Source organism: Styela clava, chromosome 6 (genome assembly GCF_964204865.1).
Source record: "Styela clava chromosome 6, kaStyClav1.hap1.2, whole genome shotgun sequence".
Lineage (NCBI taxonomy): Eukaryota > Metazoa > Chordata > Ascidiacea > Stolidobranchia > Styelidae > Styela > Styela clava.
This window is the reverse complement of record NC_135255.1, coordinates 4,293,415-4,310,670: the sequence shown is the minus strand read 5'-3', so window position 1 is coordinate 4,310,670 and position 17,256 is coordinate 4,293,415. Positions and strand designations below refer to the sequence as shown.

Genomic DNA, 17,256 nt, shown 5'->3' with positions numbered 1-17,256 from the left:
GAAGGATTTTCTAAGAAGCCCATTTACAAATTGTCAGGAAAGTATACCAAAAGTTGAGGAACAAGATTATAGCAGTGAGAACAGTAACCAAGTGTCATCACCTGCTTCATTGAATAACTCCAATCCAGAAACTGATTTGGAATGGTTAAGAAATCTTGGCAAAGTCACTTTAAGAAGGAGGGCAGTGCAATTTTCAGGCAAAAGTTCTGGTAGATTCAGCCATAAGGAAAGCTTCAAGCGTAGATCAATAGAATGTGACTTACATCCAACAGCGTTAGCAAGAAAAAACGGAATTGAAGATTTGAGAGAATTGAGCCCAGTGAGAGCAGCGTCTTCAAAGAGACCATATGGAGGATATTTTACTAGAGACTCACTTACTCCACTTAAAAATTACAGCCCTCGGTATAGCTCATCATTTTTAGAATTGAGAGATTTCTGCGTCCCTAAACTCAATCCTCAAAGAAGAATAAGTTTTGATGCGGGATCACCTCTTATTAATCACATTCCTGAAATTATAAAATCAACTAAACGTCTTAGGATGTTTGATAAAAATTCCCAAATTTTCAAACCTGTCCAGGCTGGTTCAACACCACCTACTTCAGAGAAACCATTGAGTGTAAAAAAATTAGGAAAATCTGTGAAAGAGTTGTCCGCTTGTTTTAAGGTTGACGACCCTGTCATCAATTTTGCGCAACAAATCACTGAAAAGGAAAATGAGCTTCCGATACCTTTTCAATTCAAAGGAGGTGGAGAGGGTGGTGTTATCTCAAAAACTAAGTCGCCATCAGTGCATAAAAGTGACAAAAGCCGCCTTTCAGCTAAACTAAAAAAAGTGAGAGATATACTATGGCCACCACAGGATAGTTCTATTTACCATACAAAGGTTGATTTAGTGAAGAGAAAACTTTATTTTCAAACAGCAGAGAAAGATGAGAGCGTAGAATATGAAAGTAAAGGAGACATGGTAAAAAGGCTTTTACTTACTATTTTTTGTTGTTGGTTTTAAGGCATAATATGCTTAAAATCTGCATGTGGTGTTTTTTTGAACTATACTTTTACTTCTATGCCTACAATTTTTCTGAGATATACAATCATCAGAATTTAACAATTACTACCCAAATGTGAACTTATCCCCAGTTTATACATTGAAAGAAGGAGCTGTCAATAGTGTGTAAAAGGGTAGCAGAAATGGGTCGTCACCCGCCATAGTATATTATTATTTCAGACAGTCTTCACACAACACAATAGAACAATTTAGTGACAAGAGGCCATAGATCTTGATATAAGTGGTGTTTCCTATTTTCTGGCTTAGATACCAATTACTGGTAACCTTGTTCTTGTCGCACTTTTCTAAATCTCCAAGATTAAAAAACCCACTTTTCTTGCTTTCTTTCGGCTTATTCAGATACAAGCTTCATAATTTTTTTTTGATTTTATATCTGTGCTTGCGAACCTTTTATTTGTAATCTAACTTTTCATTTTGATTATTTGAATCAATTATAGTGAGAAATAATCAATTAATTTTTTTTTAATGAGAAAGTAACAGCTTTGTGATCTGATAACTAATTCAAACTCTTTTATTTCTAATCTTATTATCAATTGATAATCAGTTTGTTTTTATTTTGTTAATTTTTGCTTCACTCTGCCATTAATATTATGTTGTCATATTTGTCGCTACTGCATGTTCACATCGTCATTCGTTTTCAGAACAACGATGGAGAGGAGGATGAAGTTTCATCAAAAGAAGATAACTTAGATTCTGGAAAGGTGAGAATCTATTGAAATTTATAGTTTTTGTTTTATTTAATAGAAATGGCATAGACTTCTGGGTCATGTACAAAAGTGTTATGGAGACACAAATTGCTTTTCTGATTTTTGTCTTTTTTTAAAAATATAATTTTTATATCATCCCTCTCGTGGGGTCTGTCGTTCGGTGCCAAATTTTGCTTTTTAAAATGAAATGCCTCAACACATAAATTTTTCAGTGATTCGATTTTGTTTAGCATATGCTTAACAAAAGTTTTTTTTAAAAACGCAACAGGGTAATGGTATATTATGTCTATATATTTGTATGCTGCTTTGTTGTTTCAGAAATAATCCCAGAAATGCTACTATATTTTTTTAAAACATTTTCATTTAATGGCTGAAAATTCGCACCTAGCCTGATAGCTGAGGAGAAAAGACCAATATAAAGTCTTTATAAAGACTAAATATAAAGTAAAATCAGCAGGATAATCTATAGGGTTGATTGAATGTCTGATAAGAACTTGAATGCCAATCCTATATCTTCTGAAATTGCTGAAGATATTGAAAAACATTCCGCTACTCAGTTGATTAAACCTTATGCAGAAATATTTTTTGAAACATAAAAGCTTTTCATCTGCATTTCTACTGATAGAAGTATTTTGCTATAGACATGACGTAATATACATTTGTCGACATGACATCAGACACTATATTATTTCAATCCCATGGGTGTCGGCTCACATTCCAACTTTCTTCCAATGGGACTTAGTAATGACTTATCTATCTTCTGAAGAATTATATAGGCATAGTAAAGCTTGCAAGGTCATACTTGATGAGGTAGAATATAGTAGAAGAATATTGTTGTTGTGGATTAGATCTACAGTAAGGATATTACAATTTTCAGGCACAAAGTGGTCATATAGCCTATTGTTGCTATTGTAAGGCATTTTTTTTAAAATATTGGACCATTCGCTTTCAAATTTTCAGTAGTTGAAGATGATTTGTCTCCGGGAAAGCTGTTACTTTAATATTTTTAGGTTATCACTGATTCTCATTGTCTTCAAATAATTCTTGTTTCCACTTTCCAGTAATATCATCCATTATGAGGGTATAAAGATGGTCTATACACTAAGCTTGTTATTATTATTGGCGTTTAATTACTATCTTTTTATTATGCTTTGTTCTATTTAGTCAATGTCAAACTCACTAAAGCTTATTATTATTTATGCTCACTTCACTTCATAAAACACATTTTCTAAAGACAATTTGGTCAATACTACAATGAGCTAAGTCAAAGCTAGCTGAAGTGTACAGATGTATAATCTGTGGAATAAGAAGAATCCAAATAGAGTATGCTATACTTAGTTAACGTTTTGTTTTTTGTTGAACTTTCAGTATTTGCAAGCATCGTGAATCGGGCATTTTAAGTGCCATTTGAAAATGCTCAATTCAACACACTCTGAATTATTAATGCATTTGGTTTTATCTTTAGTTTGCAGCTGCTACACATGACCTTCAATTAGCTTAGTAGAGTAACATACGCTTCAGACAGTGTTTCATGATTTAGCATTTATCATGTGCTCGTGCACCAAGGGTTTTTATGCCTCAGTGGTTTTCACATATATTTTTATTAGGTGAGGTTTTCATTGAGGTAATGGTGTTGACATAGATCAGCGATCTGTGAAAAGGATCTCAAATTATTTGTATTTTCTATATTTTTATGTTTACTCTCTTTAATGTAATTACCGATGCGAGAAAACCGAAAAAAAATCAAATGGAAAAAAAAAAATTCTGAATAATCACGGTTTGTTCCAGGATATTTCAATCAAAGTATATGTCAAGCGATAACATCGCTTGGGAGTTTTCACTCTCCAGATATAGGCCTACACTACTTAAATCTCTATCTCCCAAGTTGTTATCACAATCTGAAAATACTCCACCAGTTAAAAAATCCAAGTTTAGCGATTTGTAAACCATTCAAATAAGGAAGTATTTCTTGCTCTTTTATTTTAATTAAACAGAGGTTAATGATAATAATACAGAGACCTTCTGGGGAATCACAGCTTTTGCTCTATCTCTGGATTGGAATTGTATTGAACTTCTGTGTATGTTTTATATATGTTCACCACACTGTAAAACCGTTATCACCAACCTGGGCATTTTGAAGCGTTCAATTTTATTTGCTGAACATATGTGGAACATCTATCTCTTGCCATTAGTCGTAATATGGCATTTCTCATTGAACTATTATGATGACATCACTCCCCCTTAAATAATGAAGAATTGCCCACATTGTTTCCATAAGTATCTTGTTATATGTTGAGGACTCTTCAATGAAGGTTCGTTAGACTTTATTTTTACTCATTGGCGTCCGTATTACCGTTGTAATATGCATACCAATGGTGCTTGTTTGAGATGATAGGAATGTGAATTGGAATTAATGTATGTAGCAGATTAACACGTCACACAGTACTGTTTATGCAGTTTCGTTGCCACTCGTTGGACAGGAGGGTAAAGGAATTTAGTGGAAAATGGTGAATTACAAGCCAGTGGCCTTCGTTGTTCAAAAATTTTTCTTCTTCACCTTTCTCTTCTATCTGAAGCTAGAACGGAATTATGTCAGTTTGTATGGTTGGCTTAGGGGTTATGTACGTATTAGAGTATTCATATTTACTCGTTTTTTTTTTTTTTCTTCAATTATTCAGTTGTGTTTTACTCCAGAATGCAAAAAAGATATAATATACCAGTGAAATTACAATATTTTTGCAGTCCTACAGTGGTAGATGGCATCATATAAATTAACTGGTTATAAACTGAGAACTAGATAAAGACCCACACCGATTGCAGTATGGCTATATGTGTACAAGCAATTTAAGCTATAGAATGGAGAGAGATTTATTATCACAGAAACAAAGTCAACGCTGTTATAAATATAACCCAATAAAAATTTATTTCAACAGTAATAATAACAGTGACTGAACACCGTTTTGTGCGAATATAGATGACATGGCGTATTATCCGTACGCACATGAAAGTACAGTATTCCAGTCGACGTATGTCATTCGCTACCGCACCGTCGGATTCCATGCTTCACACAATTTGCAGCGGAGGCTGCGGAAACGACATTTTCGACACTATTTTGTCACGGATGAGCGCTTGTAGAATTTTACTCTCGATTCGCATAGTGAAAAAAATACATTCTCAGATCGTACATCACCTTATAAAGAGATAATTTCGTCCTTTCTCGCCCACGCCTGTAGGGTGTAATTTGCAGTTAAAATAACGCTTTCATACCGTGCCACATTTGACCAAACACAATGCGATAGATAATTTCAACTAGGTTTAATTTATTTACGGTACGGTAAAATTAACTGTAAAATGTGGTTATTGTCATTCAAGTGTCTGTTTCATGAAAACAATAATCTTTGTTACGATGAAAAGAATTTTGATTACTTTTTAATTTACGAATCCAATAGTGGAGTAAAGTTCTTCAGTCTGCTCAAATTTCACTTTCTCTCGAATACGTTACCTTTGTTTTGTCAGGCATCGGCGATATTTTGCAATAAACAATATCAGTATTTCAACAATTTAGACAGCGTGCTACGCAGAGCATAAAATTGTTGCCGCTAAGGTTTATTCATTTCTGGTGATTGCAGCTAATAGGAGCAAGTTTTTTAAATCAAATATTAAGGTCAGATAAGAAACAACGGCGTTCAAAGACAAAATTTGTGGTGTTCGCAAATTGATTTCGCGAAATAATAATATAGTCAAAATACATTAAAAAAAAAAAACTCCAGCGCTTTGGAACGGAATATCGTTTAATATTTATGAGGCTATTACCGGAGTAATCGTTAATTTATAGTTTTTCGTTGATTTATGTATCGATGAAATTTCCAACTGACGAATTTGTCGATTCAAAAAAGAAAAACGAGTTGAATTTTAAAAAGAGAACTATTCTTGAATGTTCCAGCGTCGAATCATCTTGGAGTATATTATGCTAACTTTAAGTCCCGTTTTGTGACCGTCCGTGTACGAGGAGAAAAACTTTGTAGTCGGGAAATTTAATACAATAATTGTCTTTCAAATCGTTTGATTCTACTAAATTGAATGAAATCACCGTAACTTCCTCGATATAATTACACCATAATCGACAATTTTTCTATATTATACTCCAGTTTTTATCTTGAGGTATATTGTGATTGGTAGCGGTTTGTAACTGGCAAAAGTGTAGTAGGACAGTGTACCAACCATATCCAGCAAAGATTAAATCAATTTTTTGAGCTTTTGGAAGAAATTTGCAGCGATTTTTTTTGAAGTTTTTTAATTTTTACTTTTCAATTTGTTGGACATAAATTGGAGTTTGTTTTCTGGGTATAAACTGAAGATGGACGGTGTATATAAAGGTATAGAGCGTTAGTCTGCTAACGAGGTTTACTAAACATGCGATTTATCATGTAGACTTATGTAGTCGTATTTACGTGATACTTTGTCTTGAAAGGGGATTACATGTCCTTAGAAGTTGACTAAATAGAATTGATAGCGCAATATTATGAAAGTATAAGTACAATTTATAATTGTTGTCGCTACTAATCTGTGTAACTGACAAACGAAGTCATAAATAGGTAGCCGCCTTTCGTATTTTTCGTATGTCGTTGTTAGGTGATTTATATTAGTTGCCTAAATAAGGAAGAAATATTGCAAGCCATGCAAATACAGGGTAAAAATACTATCCTAATGTAAATTATTATATTTTAAATAGATAAAAAACATTTTGTACCAGGATTATCAGTTAGTGTTATTTTCTAATGAAGAAATTTTCGTTGTTTCATTCCTAACGCTTTGACCACATTAACAATGTTATTATTTGCTTATGTTAAATCACCCAAATATAACTTGATTAATACGTTGCCGAAGTGGTATAATTTTAATTTTAAAGTACATAAACTATGCGTCGTTGTGTGAGGCTATTGGAATTGTTATTCATGCTATCTATCCATTCCCAGCTAATAATTAGAACGTTTATTCTACTTCGTCTGACAGACATGTTGTTCGTGTTAGATTGAATAGTTTTCGTTTTTGTCTGTCGCGAATCATAAAAAGCGACTTTACTATAGTATTCAATGTAATCATCGCGAGTTGTTTTCGTCATGTTATATATTTCGCTGTGAGTGCTCAAGTATGTTTATTTTGCGATATCCCGTACTGATAACGTATTTGACCAACCCTTTGTATATAATATACGATAATACTAGAGATTGATGGAAGAAACTCTCAATCTACTAAAATTTACAAATTACAGAGAAAAAAGTCTGTTGCACAGTATTTTCGTTTCATCGCGATTCTCCTATTTAATTGTTATTATTTGTGCTTTGGTCTTGTTATCTTTATTGCGATATTACGAAAGCCGTGTCTCTCCTTTAGCATAGAGATGAAAATAATTTTCGGCCTATTGTGAATTAATAACCACCTTTGTGCGAACAAAATAATATATCGTACACTGTCGTTTCGACCTATCGATAAATGCAATTTTGTTAGACCGTATTCATTTACTATGACGCAAATACCTCGCGGGCGATATCGTCTTCTATTTCACTGTACAATACGCTGATTTATGTAGAATTATACCTTGTAAGTCGTTGTACATAGAATTTTTCAACTGCAAAATGCTCAATAGTACACATAGCTGAGATCATTGTTTGTTCGCATTATTGCTACAAATGAAAGGCAGGATTGAAACTTGGTACCACACCATTCTTCATAGTGTATTGAATAGCTTGTTAGAGATGAGACATATCCACTTTGAACACTTCCATATATATGTATATACAGTATATACATTGCACAGTTATATATATGTGAAGCCTGTATAAGTTGCACAATCCAATCTCTTGGGATCTAGAAGCTTCAAAAAGTTCAATCAGCACCTGTTTTGGTATTAACTGCAACCTACTTTCATTTGTGGTATGTTAGTAATAGGACAATTCAGAATAGAAGTAGAAGTGGGCATTAATGATACAATTTTACAGTTTTAAAAACGTTTCTACTCCATTCAAATTTTGCCAAAATTCTGCACAGGATTTAGGATTTACATAGGGTATCTGTACCGCTGCTTAAATTATAGCCAGGTAGAAGTTGTGAATATAATGTAGTATAGCATTAGTTAAGGAAATTGTTCAGTATGTGTATTGCTACTTGCTAGTGTGGTATTTATTAGTTGGATATGTAGAATTGGACCAGCAATTCAATAGTATCAACTCCAATGCTTTTTGTGCTTTAGGATTTTTTTTTTTGGCGTTTTGTAGTTGTACAGGAGTATTTTTATGGAATTTTTCAATTACCTATTTATCAGTTTAATTTCATAAGACTTCCACAAAAAAGCACTCAACCTGAGAAAGTCAGTTTTAAATAAAAGGTTTCAAACTAATTAATTTAAAGAATTTAGAATCAAAGAGTGTTTGCATCTCAAGAGTAAATATTTGGGAAATTAGGCTTTATGAAAAATGTACATTTTTACGATCATTTTCTGTAAAAATTCATTTTATATGTTAGAAATATGAGATTTCCACTAAGTTTGGCACAAAACATCTGGATTACTGAATAATTCAGATGCAGACATGATCATTATCTCCTGCCCTCAAAATGACATACCGGTATGTATATTTCACCTTTCAATACATCCACCATGTTTTCTAGCTACATAGGTTATAGGATAATTATGGCTTACAAGTATTCATCTAGGAGGCTATTAAGCACTCCTAATGATGATGAAGATTCATATCGTAGAAGTCCATCTCCAAGTCGAATGTCCTTAGTAAGTCATCTATATTTGATGTAGGATATCATGCTTCAACTTAAAATCTTCTATTTCCCTGCCGAGTATTTAACCTTTCCTAGCAATAAATAATGAAAAGATATTGAGATGACTGGAAGTGAGAAACTCACTCACTCACTATTTACTATTTGTGATGATTTCCAATATAGAAAAGATTGTCTAGAATAATTATATATACATAACAGAACTAGTAGAATGATCGTATATTTTCTCCCTTGGATAATGGGTGTAACACATCTTGCTATTGATAAAAGAATTTACAAAATTTTTATTTGTTGTTGTAACTCTCTCAACCAAAAGAAAAACACAATTGAACTGATGTACATAAATAATCAGTGTAGATTTTAAGCTATTAAAGTGTTGTGTGATTTTTATAAGATATTCGGATGCAAAAATACCCTTTTGTACATACTTTTTATAAAGTAGCATTTAGGTTTACAAATTACAATAACGAAAATAATTTATCGCTGTTTGTTGATATGTCTAGAAAAATAACATCAATGAACTTCAATTAAACTATCATTCAGGAGTCGGTTGTTAAAAAACTTTTGTTATACAGTTAGATATTGTCATAGAGATAAGGTTACATTATGTAAAGCTATGAAATGATCGTCATAGACTAGGGCTGGAAGTTTCTGGTCCACAAGCAACTGAGTAATTCGTTGACAACTTGACATTATCTCTTCACTAAAAATAATCTTGTTCTTTTAACACTCTATTACTGTCAAATTTTTTTTCAAATTACCATGCAATACATAATCGATTTCTGACATTGCAGCTTATCGTTTTAAGTAAGGAATCTCATTTATGAATTTTTTTTCATTTTAAATTTTTTTTTTACAATGATATGCTTTCCTTTTCAGGCGGAGAGGCTACGAATGAAATATGATTCGTCATCTCTTCCTAACCGCCATGAACGACACAATAGATCTGGTGTACGAGCCAGTGATTCAGATATTCCGTCCAGGTTAACTCAGTCACAAACAGCTTCAGATGAAATTTCTTATTCGTCATCTAGGAACAGAACAACTGACACAAAGAATTATAAAAAGGTATTTTTACTAGGTTATCTCGTTCATTACTATTGTACCAGTAAATCACTGTAAACTGTGATAAAATCCTATAAATTGCAAATCGTACCAAAATTATGGTTTTACATTCAGGAACCGTACAAATTGGTATTTGTTTGAGCGGTCACAGAGTGCTTACTTTGTTTTTATTTAAATATTGTATAGAACCTGGCCTAAGTCTTAACTACTTGGTTTGTGGAAATCAAAAACTGTATTCCTGCCCTCGTTGAAATTTAGCGGGGTTAAAAGATTAAAATTTAGCCTCTTGTTCACTTTGTGAAAATTGGAAATGTGACACCATCTTGGACTTTGCTCGAACCCCAAAATCAGCATAAGCTGCCATCTTCGCAGCTAACTATATTTGCAAATGTTAGTCTTGCTTCCAGTCTGATCACTTATTTGTATATGACTTAATATCTATATGACTCCTTGTCCTTGGTATAGTTCGTTGTATGGAGCAATAATATAAATCATCTCAATATCATTCTCATACTTTTCTAGTTATACGAAGACAATCAAGTTGAAAACGATCGATTAAAGAATGATCTCGCGGAAGCACAAAGGAAAGTTGGCGAGTTGGAAGCAAGACTAGAAAAAGCTGAAGAGAACTCAGCCAGGAAACAAGCTCTTGAAAACGAAAAAAGAGAGCGAAGAGCTTTGGAACGAAAACTAGCAGATGTGGAACAAGAATTACAGGTTTGTGTTTACTTCACGCTTGCAATGATAAATTTAATTTTAGAATAAAAGATGAATGGATAGTAAGCAATGAATGAGTATAATAAGAAATAATTCAAAAAATGGGTGTTGAGCATCATTGTGCAACTAATTGTAATTATCAGCAAAAATTTCCATGCTTTTTTAATATTTTAATTAACTACAGCAAGAAAACCGTTTGCTTTTTTTTTAAAAATACGAAACATTGACATTTTCTAATTTGGTTCATAACTAGGCAGCAAGCTAACAACATCGGTAATACGGCATGAGTTTTTCATGATTAACAATGCTAGTAAAAGCAATTGTTTTTTTGAAGTAATACTACTAACGTGTTATCTGTTATATCATTTATATAGTCATTGTTTTTCTCCAATTGTAGTTGGTCAAGTTACAATTGTTTTGGCTGCATAATGCAATACTCTGAATACCAATTGGTATTATTGTAAAATAACTTGGTATGTGGTGACCATTAATTTAAGGTTTTTGAATTCCAAAACCTTTTAATGCCTTGATACTAATATGGAGAAAACATTCATTCTTGTAAAAGTGATGTTGTTTGATAGTTGCTAAATACCAACTTACGTTTGACTGTAAATCCTGCCTACGGATTGATTTGATCTTAACATGGAGTATGGATGTGTCTGGAGTAAATACTGTGTAGTACTAGTTAATTGTGTGGAATGTATCAGTGTAGAGACTAAAAAACTAGCAATTATTTGTAATCAAAAGATGCCAAGCATGTGCTACTGATAAAATGTATCACTGAAGTAGCGTCCAACTATGGTTGCACAAAAATGTGCACTTATTGTACTTGACCTATTTACTGATTAATAAATATTCTTGAAATTTGCTTAAAATCGATAACTGAAAAATTCTCTTTTGCACGTTGCTCACCGCACGTTGCTGCACTACTGTTCCACTTGCAAACGCACACACACATGGATGGCTGAATGCTCACGTCGCTGATTCTAACACTCATGCACTCATTGATCGATCCATGTGGCCAAACGGTTCTATTTTCACATCTGATCAGAATTCTGAAAGTGCCGAAAAAATTCGTACTGCAAATGGACAGTTGAAAGCTGAGAATACAGCTCTACAGCGTATTGTGGAGAAGCTTGGCGGGAGTGTTCCGGATGTCATAAGTCGCGTTATCAACGAATCTCCTGCACCATTATCGAGGGAACGAGACAGTTTACATTTGCCAAAAAATACAAAAATGAAATCAGAGTCGGCACCAGATTTAAGAAAATTAGACGAAATAGCAGATAATACTGATAGGAAAAAGGAAGAATCTCGTGCCAAATCTATCATTTCTCGATCATCCTCATCTTCTTCACTTTCTGAAGATGATAAAGTAGTTGAGACACGACGAGCTTCATCGGCATCAATTCAAGGATCGGATACATCCGTAAGGTCTCGTAGTCTCAAAGATCGATCTGATTCACCAGCATCGTCAATACACTCTGATACAACATATTCGCTGAGAAGAAAAGCAAGATTGGAAGCATCTTCATCGTCACCTTCTCTTCTTTCGCGAACCCATTCACCAAGACGATCGCCTGCTTCGAGTTACAGCAGCGGACTGTCTGATTATGGTCGTTCATCATCTACAACTCATTCACGTTACACAAGTAGAAGGGACACTCCTTCTTCCGCTCTTTCCTCTGCTGGATCGTACACTATACCAATATCATCATCGAGGAGAGAATTTTTAAAAACTCTTCCTCCGTCAACAAAATCATCAACTTCAGCATCAACTTTTCGAACAGCTCCAACTCCTTACAGCAGTAGTAGTACATCTTATTCTCCTAAATCAACTTACGGTTCTTCTGCAAGTTCAAGGCCAAGACACGGATACTCATCAACCTTGAGCAGCAGCACTGGGCGAACTGGTACATCAAAAACAACTCCTTTGTCAAGTTACACCCCTAAATATTCAAGTATGAGTTCGTCGAGGCGTCGCAAGTACTGAGCGTGAAGAATATTGGCACTAGATCCTTTCAATAAATCGTTTTTCCACTGTACATACCGAATGCTTCCTTTCGTACCATCGATACACTGATTCAATTCTTCTCAACAACCAAGTGCCATATAAAGGATCTAACTGCCAACATCTTCTATCATCGACTCTCTCAGGTGAATAAGTTACAATGAAACTTCCGCACTGCACGTTCTGCTTCTGGGTTGTGAAACTGTCGCACCAAACACACTCACCCCCACCGGCATCTCAAACAGCCTAACCCCTGCCTGCAATTTACTCCGCAACCGCAAGTTTGCGTATGATTTCATTCTTCACGCTTTTGGCATCCGGATCGAAGACTTATTTTTATATGATTTGATTTTCCAATGTTGCATGCCTGCATTTTGTCAATAGATTTACTGAAATCATAAAAAACAATCAAGGAAAACTAATGATTTTAAAATAATTTTGGAACTGTCTAATTTGCAACTGATTGTAATCCAACTGTGACAGTGATTTTTAAATGATTTTTTTTATAATTCTAGCAAATTCTAGTTTATAGATAGTGCATGCAGAGTTGCTTACATTCAAATTATCATGTGACCAATTATAAATATGTATCCTAGTATTTTAATTTTGAAATATCATATTCTAGTATTATTTGGGATGCTGGTCTCTTTGTAAAACCCCCATGACCCAACAATTGTTTGAAAACAATTTACTGAATTTGATCAGTTTTATGTCTCCTTACACAACGTCAATTGTGTTTGAAAGTACTACAAATATTATTTTTAGGGTACTCCAGTAGTGTGTGTACCAGGTTAGGGTTAGGCAATATATTATATACTCTCTGTGTTAGCCAATATACCCCTGCCCATAGGCTTCAGTCTCTTTACACAACTAGGTACATTACATTACACAAGTAGGCAAACAAAATTAGTTACCTCCATATTGGTACACACACTTTTGAAGCGCTGTTTTTAGTGTCTCTGTGCACAAACATAATGCTCTTTTAATTAAGTCTCTATATTTAATCAGAAAGGGAATCAAAATAATATAATCCTACTCACTAACTTCCTGTTTGAAATTCTATGACTTCTATTGCAACATAATATTCAACTTTAATAAGTTTTTTTTTTAATTATTCAGGATAATTTAGTCCCATCTTTCAATTTATCAATACGAATCATACATGTTTTGATTTGTTTGTCAATTGATATTGATTTCATTATCAGTAAATTCGTTGCCATATTTCTTTATGCAATTTTTCAATATTTTGTCAGAGTTCATCAATTTGAATTATAATAGAAGTTCTGTTGTATGCCGTGTGAAGTATTTTGTTACTGAGGAATGATAATAACTTTAAACTATTAAAAAACATAATGTGATCAACTGTATTTGGAATGTAGTTTATGATGCATGTCCTATGAGAGAGCTTAGCTTTTTTGGCGCTTTTTAAACACAATAACATTACTTGAATAGCTTGCAGTGGTTAACGAAATTTGAAAACTAAATGGTATTATAGGAATATAAATTCTATTTTTCTCATTCAATATGTATGTAGCTTAATATTTGCTGTCATCCGCACAGCTAATCTGATATCAAGCCTGTCTTGAATTATATTTTGTTATGAATTCTGATTCTGCTTAACAAAACATCTGCTTGTAGTAGGACAAATGATTTCTGAAGATTCTCCATTGATTTTTTTATTTTCCTAATTTAATGTGAATATGAGTATTTTGTTTTGGTTTTATTTTGCACTGGATGATATTGTATGGTTTGGACAGGTCATTTTGATTTTGAGCATCAGTGAGTGGAGTTATTTTAATCATGGGAACCTGATTATTTTTCTGATATCTGTAACGAAGATACAATTTAAATTCATTTTTTCATTGTTCACAGGTACTTGCAGATTTAAAAGCGGCCAATCAAAGACTCAAAGATGAGAACGGCGCTCTTATACGTGTCATCAGCAAACTGTCAAAATGACGAATTGAGAGAACATCATCATCTTCAGTATGTTGCATGAGTGAAAAGTGGATTTCACTGATCAACCCATGATCATATATCTTCTTGCCTCACTGGATCTGCTATTGAACTTTTGAATGAAACTCAGATGTTCTTAGCCACGTTTGTTTATTTGAATAAGGTGTCATTTTTATGCCACACTTCGTTTTGCACATGTTGAGGATATCAGTAATGACTACTCCTATATGAATCAATCAGCTGGCATTCGCAGTCATTTAAAATTATCAATATCAAAATGGTGGTGATATTATATTTATGTATACAGTACATTCTCTGTGACGTGGCATTACATTAGAAAAAAATAGATATTTCCAAATAATAGGAGATATTGGTTGATTATTTCGTGGTTAACTTGTCTGAAGTGCGGTTATCACACTTGAATTATAGCCCACCCAGCAATACAGTCCAATAACATATTGAAGCTAATCCTGTCTGCTTCTTATGTATAGCCAAACATGGCCCTACTGCACAAAAGCATCCTCACAGTATTTTGAATTGCTCAAATTGCTAAATATTAGATTTACGATTGATTACTGATATGGTTACAAATACCTGATAGTGTAAATGACACCATGCTTTAGTGCCTCAAATATACATGTTCAAGTCAAATATTACTGTTCTTGTTAAATATTGCTATATTGTAAGCATTTCGTTTTGCAGATTTTAAACAAGTTTGAACAGGCTGGCTATCCGGAATACATTATCACAGTACACAAACACAACCTTGCATATAGCACTTTACACTGATTTTGAGAGAATCATCTTAGCTGATGACATAATAACACCGTTTAGCATCTGTGCCTTGAATAAAAAATTTAAGATTACCATTACATTAACACCATCCTCTCTCTAGTTCTGTGATATATTCTGCTTATTTTGGTTCAGCCCAGAGGCCAGCCCGTGTCAATTTTGTTTTAAACCTTTTGCACCTTACTTTAATAGATAATTACGAATGGGTGCTCCGCACTTTCATGACAATCATTTAAATATGTTGAACTTATAAACCGAGTTCAATCTTAATGAAGTTGGTTTTAGTATGGAAAATGTGTTATTATATAACTTTCAAATATATAAGTGTTCGATTTATTGAAACCATAGGATTCTATAGAGTCTACAAATTAATCTTACTTCTATATATTTTTACTTTAATTAAACTGATTTGTTTCGGTTTTAGATTTAATGATTTGCAGTACTATTTCGTGCATTTTTGCACTTCTCATTCATTCTTGTTCGGCTAGTGGCTAGTTGAAAGATGGGTGGTACTCTGCATTGTATGACACACCATTCTTTGTCATAACAAAGTGAACTAAAGTTATGCCTCCAATAACTGATTTGTTATACTAGCAAAATGTATTGAAATTGAGCCGATTTTACTCGCCACCATATTAACTTACTCCCAAGTATTTGATGAGTTCTTTCAGGGTGCTTGGCTAGCCAATTTAACCTTTAATATAACGTTGTTATTGGGTCGGTTGATATATTATTCTCTTTCTACCACTGAAATGATTCTTATTTTACTGAGTCGTTTATATGATACTATACACAGCACAAATCGCATGTTAAAGCTTTGATTTCATTTTCCTCGTTTTCTTTTTTACTCTTTGTGGATTTAATTTGATATTATTTTTGTTTATTTAATCAAACTTCATTATTATCGATTTTGATATTATTCTGTTGTTTCTCCATATAAAACCACTTTATAGGCGTAATGCGATGAATGATAACACAATGATCGGTGATTTCTCCAATCAAAAGCAAAACAGAAAATGAATTTGGTTCGAGTTGAGTCTTTTTATGATAAGTTTTGTCGCAGTTGAGCTTTAGCTGTTCTATACCATGGAACAAAATGGTGGTGACAGTGTCATGATTTACATTTCCCTGCTGGTGTGCAAGTGTCATGGCCGTGTAGAAGAAGACATCCAAGCGAATTTCGAGGGCATCTGGCGTTTGTTATGCGCTCATTCGTGAGTTACTTTATTACCCACCGCTTATTATCTGAAGTGATCGCAAAATGGGGCTTTTAAATTTAATTCAGAGTCGTTATAGGCAGAAACGTAGCTTTGTGGTGAGATCATTCGTCGCAATTGCTCAAATGTGGCGGGAGGAGCAAATATATAAATGAGCGCTCTCCCAAAGAGGGGGAGTCCGGTATGTTATATATATATATAATGCAAAGCGAGGATTTACCAATCCGAGAAGCATTTTGAATTGAGCCGCGGATTCAGGGCCGTGATAAGTAGATGGTTCTGCCTTCTGCTTGGAACCAAACATCTATTACGGTCGGCGAATGACACTTTCAAAACTAATCCATGCAGTGCATTATCACCTAAACGTAATTTAATACCGTCTGGCCCTCGTGTTTAGGATAATGTTATCGATGCCGATAAGCAAGCGATGGCACGAAGTTCAGAAATCAAATAAACAAAATAGATATTGAAATATTCCGCTTTGATAGCGCCGAAAGAATGGGGACAAAATATAGTTTACAGAATGTTTCTCTTCAACTGGCGAAAACTAGCAATTTTTGAATCAGCGAAGGAAATGGATGTAAATTGTTAGTGGCAGCACACGCATATAGACAGCACCCTTAAATATTTGCACCAATGGGCATTTATACCCACGGACACCTTCACCCATAGACGTCGAATTTACCGCGGTGTTTGGTTGTTTCACGCTGCCAATCACACGCGTCAGAGTTCACGAATTACTAAGGGAAGACGTGCTTCAGTAAGGAGTAATATTAAAATGAAGGATGTGTGTCCTACATCTACTGTTACCGCTGTTTTTCACTTGATCCTGGATTTTGCTTGAACGAATTTGATGATGAAAATACGGATTAATCGCAAGCGGGGGGAATTTGCAATAAAACCTAGTTTACTTTAATGTCTGTGAGCTCAAATATA

At 33.9% G+C, this 17,256-nt stretch overlaps 1 protein-coding gene across 5 annotated transcripts in view; it reads left to right on the top strand.

The window, feature by feature from the left end:
- Positions 1-16,134, top strand: part of LOC120330795 (protein phosphatase 1 regulatory subunit 12B-like) — a 52,394-nt gene extending 36,260 nt beyond the window's left edge. For 3 of the 5 annotated variants that reach the window (XM_078114122.1, XM_039397721.2, XM_039397720.2), the window contains 5 exons: positions 1,708-1,767; positions 9,442-9,630; positions 10,150-10,344; positions 11,396-12,501; positions 14,228-16,134. In XM_078114122.1, coding sequence (XP_077970248.1) covers positions 1,708-1,767; positions 9,442-9,630; positions 10,150-10,344; positions 11,396-12,337 — 1,386 coding nt within the window. In that variant the 3' untranslated portion in view covers positions 12,338-12,501; positions 14,228-16,134. Of the gene's footprint in view, positions 1-4; positions 1,640-1,707; positions 1,768-9,441; positions 9,631-10,149; positions 10,345-11,395; positions 12,502-14,227 lie in introns of those variants that run through there. The other 2 variants (XM_078114126.1, XM_078114123.1) reach the window with 2 other exon arrangements.
- The last annotated feature ends 1,122 nt before the right edge of the window (positions 16,135-17,256 follow it).